The sequence below is a fragment of the Coloeus monedula genome (genome assembly GCF_965178545.1).
Source record: "Coloeus monedula genome assembly, chromosome: 8".
Lineage (NCBI taxonomy): Eukaryota > Metazoa > Chordata > Aves > Passeriformes > Corvidae > Coloeus > Coloeus monedula.
Window position 1 is genome coordinate 31,033,864 of NC_138788.1, and position 17,774 is coordinate 31,051,637.

Genomic DNA, 17,774 nt, shown 5'->3' on the forward strand with positions numbered 1-17,774 from the left:
AGCTGAAATCTATGCATACTTTATTGCAATAAAATGAATAATATTCTTGAAGTGAGAATATTCTTGAAATCAGTCACTTCAGTGTCTTGCTTACATTTATGTTCCTAGTCATTTTTGATGGAAGAATATTTCTGAAGCACTACATAAAATCCTTTTAAATATGCTAGGTCTGACTCTTGTAACTCAATAGGACAGGTAAGGACTGGCCACACAAACTGTTTTAGTCATCTAGAATAATTTAAATATGTCCTGGAGTATAGCTCTCGTGTGAAAAATGTAGCTAAGAAGTTTTTAAGTGACCTGATGCAGTAATTTTGTACAAGTCAAAAATGTCTAGTCTGTTGTTCAGATTGTTGGGTATTTGCAAAGGTTGGTATTTCTGCATATTAATTAGGTAATACAATGTGGATATTGTAATGTTCTGGAAAACATCCTAGTTGTTCAGAGAAGGAAAACAGCCTGCCTTGTGACCCAGAGATTTTCCTGCCTTCCGTAACATTCTGTCAATGATTATGTTTTTGTCTAATGTAATTTCACAGAGATCTGGAGGAAGATCCATTATTTACTGATCTGTCTCCAGATAACACATTGTCAGCTCAGGAGTGGCTCAGTGCTTCTCCACCTGTCAGTCCAGAACATCCAAAAAACGATGGGAAGACTGAAGTTCATAAAATTGTAAATAGGTGAGTAGAAACAAAGACTTAAGGAAATGTCTGAATGTGTGGGTGTCTGCACACACTGTGCAAATTAAATGTGTACTCTGTAATGGATGTTATTCTGTGCCAGCTGGGAAAATTACTCCACAGAAGGAAATTATGTGGCATTTTATCAGAAAGCTACTTCTGAAAGATTAGAACTTGCATTAATTCAACATAAATGAGAAAAACAGAAGAACTTTGCAGCTAATGGTTGAATACTCAGAATTCAGGATGAAAGCCTTGTTGGCTATAAAAGTTGCTTTTCGCAGAAATATTTTCTGTACTTAAAATGGTGTTACAGGACTTGACCTTCCTGGACAAGTCTGGGGAGTCTTGCCATAAGCCTTCCAGGGGAAAAACCCCTCAAACTTCCTTAGAACTTCAAAGTTCTTTAAACACATAAATAAAAGTAAATAAATGCCATGCTAGAGATAACCTTCTGTTCCCTGAAAACCGTGGCATCTGTGTTACCTGTGACATACCTCAGTGCCTGTTGGACTCACTGCAAATTGGATATCACAAAGAGGACAAGCTCTGCTCTAAGCAACTTAGTGATGGTAATTCTCTTAGGAACTAATATTAGGACGAGGGCTGTTTGCTCTGTTAAGACTTGGTAGCAGAGCAGCACTGGTGTGTCAGTGCTGACCTATCTGCTTGCCCAGAAATAATCAGAGGTGTTAGCCAAAGGAAGCAAGCAGCCCAAGGACAGCCAGGACAGAGTGGCATCATCGCTTCTTGCCCTCTTTCCCCCAGTATCACTATTTATAGTTTCTGGTGGACGTGGTTTGGAGCAAAGACACAAAGAACACTCTCCTAAATTCACCTCTTTTAATCTCCATCAGGGAATAGAAATGTTTTCTGATTTGCAGTGTTCTGCAAATTTGTATTTTTTGAGATAAGATGAGCTCCACATGAAAAGTCAGCTACTGCATATTTCTGCATGTAAATTCTACAGGAGTGTCCAGCAGTTCTTGGGGTATGGTGAAGGCTGAAATTTGGAATCAGGTTCCAAAGACTGGGTTTTATTTTGCTGTCTAGAAATTTCAGTGGGTTTAATTTACATGTTTTTAAAGACAGTTATTAGTATTATTCAGAATTTCCTAATGCATTTTAGGTCAGACATTGGTGAAGTAATAAGGACATAGAGTATTTGACTACACACCTGGCAAAGGCAATTATAGTTGTAACTGGGACATTTATATGCAAATACTCCTCTGTGTCTTAGATGTTCATTTTTTTGCCACAACAAACCAGTAAATAAAACTATCTGTGAAGTAGGTTAACTGTAATTCTTCTTCTCTTTTGGCTCATTTATTCCTAAGTATATTTTGTTTTAGCTCTAGTAAGATGGAGTCTGACCTTTAGCAAATACTTGACCTATTTATGAATATTCCCTATTTATGAATATTCTGTCTGCTGATTCTCAGAGAAGGCTTCCACTGATGACTTTACCTCTAGTGCCAGATACAAAACTTCTCAAAAACAATACATCTTTTTATTGCAAACAGCAGTTGGAATAGATAGGCTTAAATAGATTTTGTGTTCTCTGTTCTTCACATAAAGTTATGGTGAGTCCGTGGATTAATTGGCCAGACAGTTCAGCATTGTGTGTACAGTGTTACAGATGATGGGAAAATATTGATCTGGTGCTCTGTGGAATATAGTCATTAATGTACTTTTTCTCTCTTCAGTTTTCTCTGTCTTGTACCTGATGAAGCAAAGTCATCATACCATGTGGAGGGTACAGGTTATGATACTTACCTCAGAGATGCCCACAGACAAGTAAGTCAGTGAACTCTTCCTTTGTCCTTGAGAATTTGAAATGCTGGTGAGAATATACAAATGGTTCTGTAAATAGTCCTATTAAATGCATCTTTTGGTAATGGAAGATGGGAAAATTCAATTTTCGTTTTTAATGAAAACTTACCTTTGGAGATCTTTCAATGATGAATTCACCTTGTATTGCTCTGGTGGGAATAATGGATGACATTAAATGCATTAATATTCATATAACAAATACAGTGAGAGAAAACCTGAACTGCAGATAGATTCTTAATTTGCTTCTGCATTTATCTGCATTCTCTTGGAGAATTGCCTGCCAAGCTGTTTGAAAGAACTAAAGAGAAATTAAAATGCTGCATAGGAGTTATGCAATCTGGGACTTTGCAAATAAAGGCTCATCACAGTGAATGCACAGCCTAAGGCATTCAGGTTTGAAGTTGGGAGGTTGGGTAGGCAGGGAAAGCTTTATGATTTACTGTTTAGAAATAAATGCAAGTTTTGCTTTTATAAACATAAAGTTTCCTTGGTCAGAGGACAGTCACTCTTTGCAGCTTTCTTATTGAAACCCTGTGAATTTTCTAGAATAGCAAAATTTATGCAAAGGAGCAGAGTAACTGAGAGCTATACTTAGTAGGTAATTCAAAAATTCCATAACCTCAGAATTACGTTATCAGCTGCTGCTTCATCTGTAGTCTCACCTGAAAAGAAAGGGAATAGAAAATAGAGAATAAGGAAACAAAGGTTGATGTAAAATTCCCCTATGTTCTATTCTTGGATGCTAGAAACCACTTATCATCTTTGTCTTTCTTTTATGCCTTGGGAAAAAGAGTGTACTGGGAGTTATTAGAGAGCAGAATTGGTTTCTGTCACTTCCTGACGATGATATGGCTACTGTTAAAATATTTCCCCCCTAAGAGTAGCCCTGCCTGTTGCTGTTATTACATCCAAATAGCTGTTCTGTTTCCTTAGTTCTATTCCTGGAAGCCTGCACAAGCAAGTAAGCTACAATCAATGCAGAATTTCTTAGTTTGTTTTCTTTTGCTTCTGTTTCTTCCTGTGTTCCTTATTTTCTCTGCTGTAATTTGTGCTCCTTTCAAGGTGTAATTCCTTGCAAGTGAGACATCAGGCAGCACACAGCAAATACAGGGCAAGGTAGAGAAAGCCAGGGGTGTTAGGAAACAAAGAGAGGGAAGAGGAAGCCCTGAAACGCTTTCAGTTTGTATGTTCTACATATACACGTGCCCTTCCTGTCCTGGGAATTAGGAAGCAGAATGGTTTGGATAGCAAGATCACCTACACATAATGCAGTGGAAGTATGTTAATGTACTCTCAAGAAGATGTATAAGAATGCAATTCCTGCTTCAGAAGAACCCTGATTCAGATGTGTAGTGTTGGCTTTGCTTTGTGTTTTGGCCCCAGCTGCTTTTTGGGAGCTCTGTTCTCCACTCACTGTTTCTCAAACTACCCTAGTAGCAGGAACGTCCCCAGGAAAATGAGGTGCCTGCTGATAGTGTTTTCACTGATAGTGTTTACTCTAGAATGACTGATCTTTCTGAGCATAGATTGATCATTTAGGTACGGATTATGGTTTTAAGGTGTATGGACTGTCAGAGGAAATGAAAAGGGTTCCATGGAGATTAAAGTCTGTTTTCCTCATGACTTTTTTGTAGTTCCGGGATTATTGTGTCATTTGCTTGCGGTGGGAGTGGCCCGGATCTCCCAGACCTTTGGAAAAGTGCAATTTAGAAGCGTCATTTTTTGAAGGACACTTCCTCAAAGTCCTGTTTGAAAGAATGGGCAGGATTCTTGATCAGGTAAGAAAAAACAAGTTAAGAATTCCATTTCTGATACTTTTATCACTTGTAAAGAGCTGATCTCCATCAGGTCCTGGGGATTCCCATCACTTTCTAGTGTAGTATCATATTATTGTGCAATGTCCCATTTCCTGGTCATAAGCAGGACAAGAGCCACTTGCACAAATAAATGCACTGGGAACATGTGCAGGAAGCCAGGAGTAGCCTCTAGGTCAGCTCTGTGAGTGTTCCTGGGAACATTCTGATATGAATCTGTGATATCAGAAGGCTTTGCAGAGGTGGTAGCTCTCACTAACCTCGTTTCTGACAGAAGATAGGCACACAAGTGAAGTAACTGGTTTCAAATACCTCAGGTACTAGACACTACCTTCTTCTTCCTGCTGATATTACAAATTTCTGTAGAACTGACTGTACCCTAAGAATTTTTTTTAATTTCCTGAACTGTAAAATTTTCTGGGTTTAATCTTTTTAGCTACAGCGAATTTTTTTAGGATTTATCTGATATGGGGCCATTTTACTGAGTCTGCTGACATATGGACAGAAATAAAAGCTCTGTGTGAAGAAGCAGCTTTCTTTAATGCTCTCAATTAGTTGGAATCACAACAGCTATCTGTCTGAACAATGCAGCACGTGTTACTCCTTTGTTTCCTTCTCCTCTTGTGAACACCAGATAATGCTCATGCCTTCAAAGCTTCCTAATGAATTGGCTGACTCAAACAGCTCTAAAGACCTTCTCCTGCAGTGCAGCTAGGTAGGCAGTGAATGGATTTATGGAAGGAATTTTTGTCTCTCTGCAGAGTAGCTCTGCTATAATAACTCAAAATGTAGTGATCTCTTTTACCTGTAACGTCTGTGGTCCAGGGGCTGAAAGCTTCATTTGTTAGGAGATTGGGATGAATCTATTGCTGGAGTGCCAAGTACAGAAATAACTTCCACTGACTGGAAGAAATAAGTGCTTTCATTTCAAAAGATTTATGAGGCAACTTTGCAATGCAACAGTGTGTGGTAACAAATTCAAGAATAAGATACCTAAATATTACTTATGTGTACACATGTAGTCAGTGGAAATTTAGTCAGAGCAGCCCTAGTAGTCCCTGGGGCTCCTAGGCTGACAGGCAAGCAGGTGTCTCTTTTAGTGCAGAGTGAATTACCAGCTCTGTTTCCTGGACTGTGTGAAAGCCTGACTCAGGTGCTTGAGCTCAGGTATTTGTTGCCATTTTTGCGATGCCCAGGATATTCCCAGAAGTTTGTGTTTCCAACACAGATCTTGCAGAATCCACCCTCTGTGGAACCATCAAGAGACCAGCAGATGCTTGGGAGCATCTGAGATGGCAGGAGATGTTTGTGTGTGGGCAGGTGTATCAAGTGTCAGATCTCTGTTGAGTCAGCTAATGAGAGCTTAGACATACAGACATGGCTAAATATATCTGTCTTAATCTGAGGCTGAATTAACCCAAATCTTCCAGACCTGAAAAGGGGAAGATTCTGTTCCCTAATTCTTCAGTGGGATGCTAACTTGAGAGCATAAAGATGAGAATTTGAGGTCATTAAATCCTCCTCTTTTAGGTGTGATTATGCCAGTGAGTGTTACTGCCAATATGCAGTTAGAGGTTGAATGAGGGTCCTGTAATCCACTTAGATCAACAAGAGGTGTAGCAAAGGAATGTCTGTCCCTGTGTTGTCAACCTAGTCTGTTCTGCCGTTGAAGAAATGGAAGGAAATTCTACTCGTTTGCAAATTCTGAGCTGAAGAATTAAAATGTCAGCTTGTTTTCTCTGAAAGACGAGAAAATCAAAGATGGAAAAAAAGTTTTGGAACATGAAGAAGCCATGGTGAAAATGCTTGCTTTTATGGAAATAAGTTTCTTACTAGAATGAGCAAATCTTTTAAACTAGGCACTATTTTTTTCTGAGAGGATCAGGTACTATTTTATTCCCTATGACAGATAAGCATTTTCCAGCATCTGACAGTGTTGCCTCTCCCATTTAGTTAATTTGGGGAAGGGAGGTAGACAAGAAGCTCAGAATTTCCTGCTGCTTTCCCACTCCAGGACTGGTCCTATCTCCTGTAGGTTGCTGCCACAAGACGGCCAAGCCTTCTGCAACGGTTCTTTCCCAGAAAAAAATAAAGGAGAAGAGAAATAACGTGTTAGCTGTAAACATGGATTTGTCTCTGGCAATTTCCTGAGCTCGTACACTTTACAGTTTCCCAGGAGAAGCAAGCAGATGTTTAATCTAGGCTGATTCCATGCTATTTCTTTAGCTGAAGAACTGTTTTACGGGAAGAGGACTTACCCTGCAATAAACAAGTGTGCAAAAGCTTCAAGTGGTTGTAGCAGCGATGCAGATAATAACATCTAATGCTCAACTGCGATATTCACAGCACTGCTGCTGTGAAAAGCAGAGGTTGGGCCTGTCTTCTAATATAACATTTTTATCTTTATTTATTCATAACCCTGTGTATAAGGTTCTAGTAGTTAAATAAAGATGAGGTGGATGAAAAGAAGCCAGCATGAAAATAACTAAGCACTGTTTCCCTCCTTTTGCAGCCCTATGATGTAAATTTGCAAGTTACGTCAGTGTTATCCAAACTGTCCCTGTTTCCCCATCCTCATATACATGAATACCTTTTGGATCCTTACGTCAACCTCGCCTCTGGCTGCAAATCTCTCTTCTCTGTGATTGTCAGGGTGAGTAAACACACCATTACTAATTACACATGGCTGTACAGCAGTAATATATTTAATAACTTTGTAGTTAGTGGTAGTAGTTGCTGGGTAGTTTAAGTTGGTAAATGTTTGTCATTGAAAGCATTGGAAGTCCTGATTTTGAATCAAGATTGGGCCTAGATGGTATCTCTGCTCATGCTCTTTTTTTTTTTCTAATGAGGGCTGTTCTTGACAATTAAGTTCTGGATTTATCAGAAGTCCCCTTCCTCTCCAGTTCCATCTCTTCCTGCCAGACCTGCGTGCTAGAAGTGCTGGCTGGGTGCCTGTCACACTGCAGTGTCCTCAGTCAGAATCGCTCGCTTTCCCCACGCACCAGCTGTTACTAAGCTGGTCAGGAGCCTGTTAATGATGCTTGCCCAACAGTAACAGAGGGCTTGGCTCCCTTTCTCCCAGCAGCCCTCCCTGTTCTAAAATACAGTCTTCACTATCTCCCCACGTGCTTTCCCCAGGCCCAGGAATTCACTAGTCAATTGCCTGTGTCAGCATTTAATAAGACAAATTAATTACTGACATAATTAAAGTAACTTGTGACAAGAGCAAGTAAGGCTTTTATATTTCTTTACTTTCTGCACCTCCTCACCCTCTTTTTGGGCAGAGCAGCCTCTCTGCAGGTTGTTCTTTGAGCCTGCAAGGATGCTGAAGTGGGTCTGTCCCTGGGCACTGAAGCTGCCACTGCACCTTGCTGCCAGGCGCTCTGCACAGGTGTTAACTTTGTGTGTTGATGGCCTGGGCTTTACAGGTCGTCGGGGACCTCATGGTTAGAATCCAACGCATCCCAGATTTCACTCCCAAACTTCTGCTGGTCAGAAAACGCCTGCTGGGCTTGGAGCCGGAAGGGCCCATGTGAGTAAACGCATTGCACGTTCTCCAGGACGCGTGGCTGGGTTTGTGTGTGCCAGTCCTGATTGCCTGCATTTTTCTCCCTGTCCCAGTATTGACCACATGACGTTACTAGAGGGCGTGATTGTGCTGGAGGAGTTCTGCAAGGAGCTGGCGGCGATCGCCTTTGTGAAGTACCACGCCTCAGCCACGCCCTGAGCAGCCCCGGGCCGAGCCACCCCCGGCTCCGGGCTGGCCTCGGCCAGAGGACCACTGATAACACCCAGAGAGAAGGTGGTGCCTCCTGGCAAAGTGGCAGGGGATGTTTGGAAGTTCCTTTCACCAGATGTCGAGATTGCAAATGGAGTTGGAATATGAGCAAAGGCATTTGGGGAGAAACCAATACACAGCATTCCTAGCCACTGTGTGAAGAGCTGCAAAAGCTGCATGAAGAACCACAGACATCAGACCTTGGTTATTCTGATGACAATGTTTAGAGAGTTTGGGCTCTTGTATGTCCTGGGGCTCACATGCACCAATTTGCTCTTCCTGACCATACTACTTTTTAAAAAGCAAATTAATTTTATAACATTTTTATGTCTTAATTCTTTTTCTTTTCAGTTGGATATATGAAAGAAAAACACACCTATAGTTGCAATGTGTGGTACTAAAAATGAAGAATCCACCAATGCATATACAACAGAATATGTCAATGAGGATCATTTTGCTTTTGGTAGATCTTAAGTACAACTCTGAGCTTGATTCCTCAGTGGATTACTCCAAGAGATATATTAGTCTAAAATCAATACTAAAGAAATCAATCCTGATTCGGCATCACATCCATAACAAATACATCTGAAGTGTACATGTCTGTAGCATGTTTGTCTCTGTCATTCCAAGTGATTGATCTCCAGGTCATCTGTGTAACTAGATTTGCTTTAGCTTTTTACGTGGGAACTCCCGTTGTTTGACTCATGTCACCTTTACGTTATGGGTTAATTATAGGTCATCAGTAGTTGTTGCTGAAACAGTATTTTTAATTTCTTTTGAATTGGTGTTAGTCTGAATTGGTTTAAGAATCTTTTGTGCCTTGAAAATCGGCAGCATTAACATTCTGTTATTTTGAGAGAGATTTTTATTGCTTATCTAACCATCACAGTGATGGCAACTCAGTTAAAATATTGATAACTTACATAGGACCAAAACTCACACCTGCTTTTCACAGTGCTGGGATGCAGGAGCCCCTTTCAGTGACTCCTTTTCCATATGAATGCCATCAGCCAGGGCAGGTGTTGGCATTGCAGGCAGAGCGACTGCAGAGTGCCTTGCTTCTGCCCTGCAGAGGATCCTCACTGCCAGCACCCTGTGCACTGGCAGGTGGCTGTGCTGGACCTTGCAGTCACACCCAGTGACCTGTCCTGCTCTCCACGCTCATGGGTAGCACCTCTTTCCTCTCCTTTGAACAAGGCAAGGTAGAGCTCAGCTCCTTCAGTTTACATTGTCTTTCCTCGTTTGTCTTTCCTGCCCCCCTGTTTGCACAGCTAATGCCCATTTCAGATGTCACTGCTAACATACAAACACGGACTAATTTATTCAGTCACTAGAATTTTTCTGGATTTACATGACTGTACCTCGAATCAGATTCTGCTCTCTATTCATGCCTTTGAGGTCTTGTTTTTTAATATTTATGGAAGCTGGATGTTAAGTGGCCTTCTAAGTTAGCAGGTTAATTAGACCAGAGTCACAGTTAATGGGCTAAATTTATTCTTGTCACCAGTGAAGAGCATCCTGCTGTAAAAGCTTCCAGTACAGGTTCATCTGGAGAAAGCAGTTCTGGAACTGGGGAAACATTTTGGCAGGTAAAACCTGTATTCAGTCTCTCCCTGTACTGGGACACTTTTTACAAAAGTGTTGCATTTCTCTGGCAAACAGAAGCACGTTTTACTTCTTCACCTGTTTGAGGGTTTTTTTCTGAATTTAGCTCCAAAGTGTTTTCAGGTCCAAGTAGCGTAGTAGGATAAAGTTTGAAAAAAATACACATAGTTCATCTTTCTTCTTTAGAAACATACCTGGAATGTAGCAAGTCATTTTTAGTGACCTGTATTGCAGACAGTCCACGTTAGAAGCTTCCTTAATACCTGACACACCGTTTAGAACATGTTGATGTCTATGCAGAGTGATGTTCAATACATACATTTATTATTTATAAGGTCCCAATTCAGCAAAACAGTTAAACATAAGCTTAATTTCAAGTATTTTTCCTTAAATCACAATCTTCTACATAAACAAAGTTAAGCTGTCGAGCAGAAATGCTGATGCTTTACTGACTTTGGGTCTTTGTTGGTTTTGCTTGAGCTTAATTACTTTTTCCTCAAATTGTCTATTTTATTTATTTTTTTTTAAAGCATATGCTCCAGAATATTTTTAATGTCCCAATTTCAGTGGAAACTGGAAGTGATAATACTACTATAAATGAAAGTGAGAGAAATGTTAAACAAAACTTGCAAGAGCATTCCAAGTAATTTAAGAATTGATAAAGCCATTCAAGAGTTGCCTGATCTCCAAGGAAAGCATTAGCATCACCTCCTTTGTTTTGCTGTTTTCACTGATACCTGAGCTCATTACACTGAAAGGCTGCAGCCTCTGTGCTGTTTTAATGCAAAACACTGCAGAGCTGCAAACACAGCTCCTTAAGCTTGTCCATGAGAAAAATAAGTAGATAGAACTATAATCACTCTTAAATTCAGGCAATGATTGTTCAGTCTCCAGTGACATTGGTGATGTTCTTGCAAACCAGATGTTATTTAGTTGATGAATTTAGAAGCCATGGATCCATCCTCACACAAGTGAAGCAATCCTTAAAGTTGCTTTAGCCTAAACTGCTTTTGTGAGTGCTGCCTACAAACCCTTAATGACCATACCTGATGACAATGACCTTTATTTTTGTAAAAGTGATTTAATCTTTCTTAAGAGATGGAACTCATTGAATTATTTTTTGTGGTGATATTTTTCATGCACTTTTTTTTTTTTTTTTTAATGATTAGAAGTTAGTTCAGGTCCATGTTTTCACCTTTTGATCTATGCATGTCATTGAGGAGCCCTTTTTGTTTCTGTGTGCGTGTGTTTGTATGTGGCTATTTATTACCCAGGAGGGACACCTGAGAAAATACATGGCCTGAAGAGTTCATGGCTTAACAGATCCTCCAGATGTCAGAAGGAAAAGGCAAGGGCTCATCACCTTAGAGAATGGGGCCGCTGGGATTAGACTGAAATACTTGAGATGGGATACTAGAAAAATTTTTATTTCAAAAAGCAGATCCAAACCACATTTTAATCTTGATGCACATGTGTGTAAATAGAAGCATTTTTTAATGTTTTTTTTTCATTTAGAGTATGTATTTGATTTAGACTGATTTAGAAAATTTTGTAATAAGCCATGTGCTAGCTCTGGTAGAACAAGTTTGTCCTTAGTTTCTCATATGACTGTAATATTCCTGGTATTCAGATCCTGTCTGTGCCATGTTCTTACTATATATTTGTCTGTGCAATATAAAAGCTGTGATTTGATGCACAGCTTGAGTCTGGTTGTACATCACCTATGTATATATATACATATATATATATATATATAAAAAAGGACCAGAATCCCGAGCTTGCTTACACTATGATTAGTGTAAAGATTGCCACACTTCATTTTACAGGGCACAAGTAATCATGGAATGGCTTTGTAAATGCATGGTAATTTCTACCATAACCTGCTGTGCAGTCTCACAGGTGACATTTTATTAGTGCTCTTTGTCTTGCTAGGAAAAATACTAACTCAAAGTACTTGGTAAGATTGAAGGGTCCTGGAGTAGACCTGGGGCTATATGGAAAATCCATATCTGATATTGCATATCGTACAGGGTTTTCAAACCATGTCCTCAATGCTTTCTGTGCCCTGTAAAATAGTGTAATTATATAAAATATATACTCCTTGTTTTGCCTCCTGCCTTGTTTACATTAAACAGAGGATATTCAGTAAAAATTTTCTATTAAACTTTGTGTAGGTCACTTACTAACAGTGTTGCCAAGGTTTCACAGATGTGGGAATTTCCAATGAGGAATTGTTGAAACAGCTACATTACCAGACATACAATACTAAGTTTTATGAAGGAGGTTGTGATAAAACTCAACTTTTTGTGCTAAAAAATGCATGGAGGATTAAAAGGGATATTCTCAAAATAAATTAATTTCAGTGAAGCGACTGCTTCTATTATTACAGAATCCGTAATAATTTTTGTATGGGTGACCTTGAGACAGAAAATGTTCTAAGATTTTACATCGTGCCTTTGATCCTGAAGTCCTCATTTATTTTGAGTCTGTCACTACAGCATCTTCTGGGATAAACATGCTTCCTGTACTGTGCTGTGCAGGGCTTGGAGTGAATCAGCCTGCTCTTGCCCAGGAAAATGGGAAGCCTAGGGAAATGGGCAGGATGGAGCCATCGTGGGCACAGATCTGCTCTTTCCTGGGAGTCCTGATACCTTTCCAGAAAGGCTGCAGCTGGTCAAGGTCTTGGTTTTTTATTGCATTAGAGTGCAGTGTATCAGTCACAACATTGGTTTGTTGGAGGTAAATGTCATAGGGGTGACTGAGCATCATTTCTTCCTTCAGGGCCTTTGAGGAAGGCTTTTATAAACAGGAGTTTATATATGTTTTTATATACTTTTAAATTGTGTATATTGTGTGTTTTTTCTACTTTTGGTTTCCTTCTAGTTTTCATGAGCCTTTTAAAAATCCTTTTTTGCTCTGTAGGATCCCCACTGAGGGCTGCACTTGGATGTTAAGCTGTTCCTCTTCGGCATTTAACATCTGCAAGTGCTCTTAGATCTTTAACAGGAACAGTGCTACAGCAAGATGATGCACTTGACAGCTTTCGTTATAGCTCGCTGCATCTTTCTCCCATCCTCTTGGGTCTCAGAGATTGTCATCTCCCACCCCAGATCATTTATCTGCTGTGTCTGCATGAGGCATTCAGAGATTTAGGGAGACTTTGCTTTCTCAAGCAGTGAGGAAGTTGTATCAAAATGGAACGTTTTGCATCTTCTTGTATTTTTCTCTGATATTCTTGAAATGACTGAGTTACTGAAGCATGGTTATCTTACGGCACTTAAATTCTCATACAATATTTTGGGGGTCTGTGTCCTGTTGGGGGAAAAAAAAAGAGTGCTATCAGTGTGTGGTCTCTAGTTCATATTCATTAACTCATTGTACAGATTCTCAGTGTAGATACAAGTAGCACAGGATCTACTGACTTTGTTAACCGTTAAATATCAGCAGAACTGGTGCTGTCGAAGCCTCAAGGATTTTGCTGGCTTGGTATGTGATCCATTTGGATTAAAGTGGATTATTGCTCAGTGAAGTGACTCTATCCCAGGTTGTATGAGCCCTTTCAGCCTAAACTGTGTTCCTGGTGCATCCTTTATCAGCCAAGGTTCCCTTTGAATGGTGAGAGAAAGAACTATGGAGCAATTCAGGAATCAAGTGAAGCATATGGTGGATTAAAATGGTCAGGTGTCATAAGCTTCTTGGGAATGCCAAAAAAAGAGAGTGTGAAATTTTAAATTTTACATGTTTGGACTGGTTGCCTTTGGAGTCAGATCTGTGAGGATAAAAAGATGCACCTTGGCACATGGTATCTCACTGGGCTACTTGATTGCCCTTGCTAGGATGGCACATACATTCTGAACTATGCTTCATTGAACTCCTGTTGGTTATTACAGTTAATGCTGCTGCTGGTATAAAATTGCCACAGCAGTGCTGTGGAAAACTCACAACTTTGCCAGTGTCTTGTAACTTCGACAGAAGAAGTAGACACACCTCATTGGCTTTGCCTTTCTGCTCTACAGCATCATAACTCAGTAGGGGGTTGTATGGTGTCCCCTTCCTCTGGTAATACACTTTACAGGCTAAAAAATAAGGAAACACATGAAAGAGAGAACCCTGATTCTGTGCTAGGTTGTAGGAACATATTCTCTTAATCACCTTAATTTTCAAAAAGGTGAAACTCATTTTCTAAAGTGAATGGTTCTCTTCTGAAAAGAGGGAGGGGATCCTCCACAGGGAGCCCTAGACAGTGAGGATAAACCTGCTTCAGCAGTTTGCCCTGAGCATGGCAGAAATGTGACATTTGTGTTACATGTTTGAAGGTGTGTAGGATCCCAATTTCAGCTTGGAGAGATGAAGCAGGTTAAAATGTAAGTCTTTGTGCTGTGTAATACATGTAACAAGATACAGGATACAGGAAGTTCTGCAGAAAATAGCAAAAGATCTTATTTTAGAGAGGAGAGCAACAGAGATAACTAAGTTTGGCATAGTTAAATTATGGCTTAGGGTTAGAGGAACATTAGTTCCCAATAAAAAGATTTGGAAGACCTAAGCAGCAAGACTGAAAGAATTATGAAACCTTAATTTATGAGAATGCAATTATGAATGAAGTAATATCATTGAGGCAAACTGAAATTCATTGTCAGTGAAAACTTCCTGACCTTGAATGTTGCTAGACCAGAAGTGGAAGGAGCCTGTAACCTCACACTTTTAAAGCCAGACTGGACAAAACATGGAATGTTTCACAAGGGAACCAGCCTGTGTTGGTGAGGAGGTGAGGCAAACACATATTTACATCCTCAGACTCCCAGCTAATGAACAACTCCAGCATAACTTGGGGTTGTTCTGCTAGAAAGCAGGGAGGTGGACTGATCCACTTGAGCATCTCCTGTAAATGAGGGAAGTTGCTGCAATCTGAGGAAAGAAATTTTCAGCTTTTCCGACTGCCACTCACACAACAGCCCCTCTGCAGATGCAGCACCCATCGCACGCAGCAGGGGCACGCCTTGATTAGCGGGGCAGGATCGCCCCATGCTGAGCTGCCTTGGAGAGGAGAAACAAATTACCTGTTCTGTGCCTCGTCATTATCCTTTACTTGAGAAACCCACTTCTACTTCCCTCATCTCCACATCCACAGGAAGCACCTGTCAAGTTCGTATTTCTTAATTTGGGTCATGAATTTTTATTTCCTAGCGTTTTCAGAGACTCCTATTTTTATTGTTAGCAGGCTGTCCATCAACACTGCACATTTCCAGACAATTTTCCTTTCAGCTTCCTGAAAGGGAAAAGAAATCTTTGTATTGTTTATCCTGGCTTTTAGACTCACATTCTCCTGCCTTGTTAATTCCATCCTTTCAAATCTGAAAACGTTTTTTGTCTTGTCCTTCACCTTGAGGATTCAGTAGTCAGCAGTTTGTGCAGCTCAGCAGGCAGGAAGGGTTGTGGACAGCATGGATAAAATCAGAGCTGTTTCTGCCCGCCCAGGTCCAGCTGCAGGATCTGTACAGGCGGAAATCCCATCTGCGTAGCAAACGTGGTGGAGTGGTCAGAAGGAAAACCTGGACACACTGAAATCGATGGAAGTTTTGCTGTCACTAGAAATGCACACAGTTTTCACTCTGCTTTGCAAACTCGTCTTGGCATTTCTGATAATGTCTTTTTCAGAAGGAAAAAAAGGAATGAAAATTAAGAAAAAAGCGGTTACTGAAGAAAACTGGATAGCCTGGACATGTTTAAAAGAAAGACACCTAAACAGGAGTCTTCTACTGACCTGGGAGCAGTTCTGAGCTTCCCAACAGCTGTGTTTGGTACCAGCTCAGCACAGGAACAGGACCTGGATCAGCACTGGCATGTGTGGGACAACTTGTCTGGGACCAAGGAAAATACAACAGTTTGTAACCCTCAGAGGGCATTTTAAAGAGTTACCATGGATGTAAAGATAAACCAGTGAGAGAAGAAACATATTTCATATATATTTATATGATGTATTTCATATATATTATAGATGTAAATACATATTTCATATCTATAATATTTCCAATTGCTCAAAAATTTTCTATTTTATGCTGTTTCTTTGTTCCAACAATCAAACACAAATTACTAAGGAACCGAAGCCTGAAGAACTTGGAATGGAAATAACACACACCCATCCTCATTTACATTGGCAAAAACTTACTAGGATCATATATGATACATACTCCAGCCAGTATAACTGAAGTGTTGCCCTCTCAGAGCCATCCACCAGAAAGCTGCTTTGCTGTTGGTAAAGAAGACCTTCCATTAACAGCTTAGAACTCTGCTGTTCCCTGACTTTTCGCCAAAACTTAGGAAAAGTAGTAGTAATACTGGCTAAATCATGCATCAAAATTGTGTGAGCAGTTTCATGCTATTTATATATATATGTTAAATGTCTTCTTCTCTGGAGCCATGATCTCAACTTAGGTCATTAAATAAGGAGTTGGTTTAATAGCAGCCAATAAATCACAATAAACCGTGATATTTCCAAGATGGCAAATATGCTTATCACACTGTATCTTTACATCCTAAAAGACCAAGAGGGAGCACAACCCCTTTTTCCCCCTTTTATAATTAATTCCAAATGTCAATTTGATCTACTAATATAATTCTAATTGCCAAATTTCAAAAATGGGGTTGCCTTTTTGTTTCTAAATATCAACCAAGCAGAATGATGAAAAAATAGATGCCTTGATGTGATTAAATGTGATCTGGTCACCAGTGGGACAGGCCCATGGCTTCCTCTCTCTTCAGTTTATGTCTCTCAAGTGAGATTCTGGCAAGGACTGTTCTGGCTGGTCTTGTCTAAGAGGGGAAAGTTGCAATATAAAAAGTTTCTACCTTTTACTTCTGGGGTAGAAGATGGAAATATATCATGATGGATACTTTGGGATTACGACATATATATACTTATCCTGAAAACCATTATTTTTATATTTCATTTTGTTCTGGGAAGAAGCAAAGTTGTGGGAACTGTAAATAATGCCATGCTAATAATCCCAGCCAGCATCTGCAGCAGTTGATGCCGTTTCAAGGCACATTTTGCTCTTTAGCCCTCATCACTGTCTGGTGCTGCCAATTGTTTAGTTCTTTTTAAGCAGTTTGCTTACTAACCATGCACTGAGGTGATGCTGAGTATTCTGAGCAATTTTGTTGAGTTTGTGGTTTTGAGTGGCAAATAGGTTTTTTTCTTACTGTGACAGATGGATGACTTAGTCTGTTAATAGAGGAAGCTGTCACAGAAGAATTACATGTATAGACTTAATTTACATTTTTAAAGTGCGAGCTGTATAGGTGAAATTCATTTTTTCAGCTCTTCAGGTATTAACTGTTTGGTGGAAGGGGCTTGACTTTTTAGTCTTGACTCAGTTTTCTAGATAAACTTTCTGTGACTATATGAACAAGCCACTAACAAATTGCTCCAACATTGGCCTCGTTTATTACATCAGTGGAAAAGTGTGGACTACAAGAGCAAACTGACCCAGATGCCAGACAGAGAAGTTCTCCGGGTTGGAACTGAAATTTGATAATGAAAACTTGCACCATAATGAGCCAAGGTCAGTATAATTGTGTAACTCTACTATTTCAGCAGCTGAAGATTCCACCTGATTAACCTATTTATAGCTTTGTATTCAGTACCATTTATTCCAGATGCTCCATGGAATTTTATAAACAGCCAAGGAGACACCAATCCCGAGTGCAGTATGGAATGAGCTGGCTTTCATTAAGTTAACTCCTGATGTTCTGCTGATCCCCTACCTTGAGCAATGTATTAGCAGGGTCTGAGTTGGATGAGAAACAAATGAGAAACTTTAAAATAGCGTAATAATGTAGCCATGTATCTCTGTTGTATTGTATTGCCATCATAAGTAATGGGCCATAAGTTTAGTGCTGAGTTTGCAAGGTATGAAATGGGATAGCAAACGTATCAATGAACCCAAATGGGTGTTAGACTGAGACAAAACTATCACCATGATCATCACAGTCCTGGGGAAAGGCTCCCCAGTGAAAGACACCAGTGACCTTCAGCACCACCACCACCATGACAGC

General features: G+C 40.0%; 2 protein-coding genes across 6 annotated transcripts in view; both read left to right on the plus strand.

Annotated features, from left to right (window-relative positions):
• The window catches only part of FHIP2A (FHF complex subunit HOOK interacting protein 2A), a 30,570-nt gene extending 22,140 nt beyond the window's left edge, over positions 1 to 8,430 (plus strand). For both annotated transcript variants that reach the window (XM_082286242.1, XM_082286241.1), the window contains 6 exons: positions 540 to 683; positions 2,390 to 2,480; positions 4,151 to 4,294; positions 6,843 to 6,983; positions 7,762 to 7,865; positions 7,955 to 8,430. In XM_082286242.1, coding sequence (XP_082142368.1) covers positions 540 to 683; positions 2,390 to 2,480; positions 4,151 to 4,294; positions 6,843 to 6,983; positions 7,762 to 7,865; positions 7,955 to 8,060 — 730 coding nt within the window. In that variant the 3' untranslated portion in view covers positions 8,061 to 8,430. The remainder of the gene's footprint in view (positions 1 to 539; positions 684 to 2,389; positions 2,481 to 4,150; positions 4,295 to 6,842; positions 6,984 to 7,761; positions 7,866 to 7,954) is intronic.
• Positions 8,431 to 8,574: 144 nt separating this feature from the next.
• Positions 8,575 to 17,774, plus strand: part of TRUB1 (TruB pseudouridine synthase family member 1) — a gene marked incomplete at its 5' end in the record, with an annotated part of 87,446 nt that continues 78,246 nt past the window's right edge. For all 4 annotated transcript variants that reach the window (XM_082286243.1, XM_082286244.1, XM_082286246.1 and 1 more), the window contains one exon: positions 8,575 to 17,281. The remainder of the gene's footprint in view (positions 17,282 to 17,774) is intronic.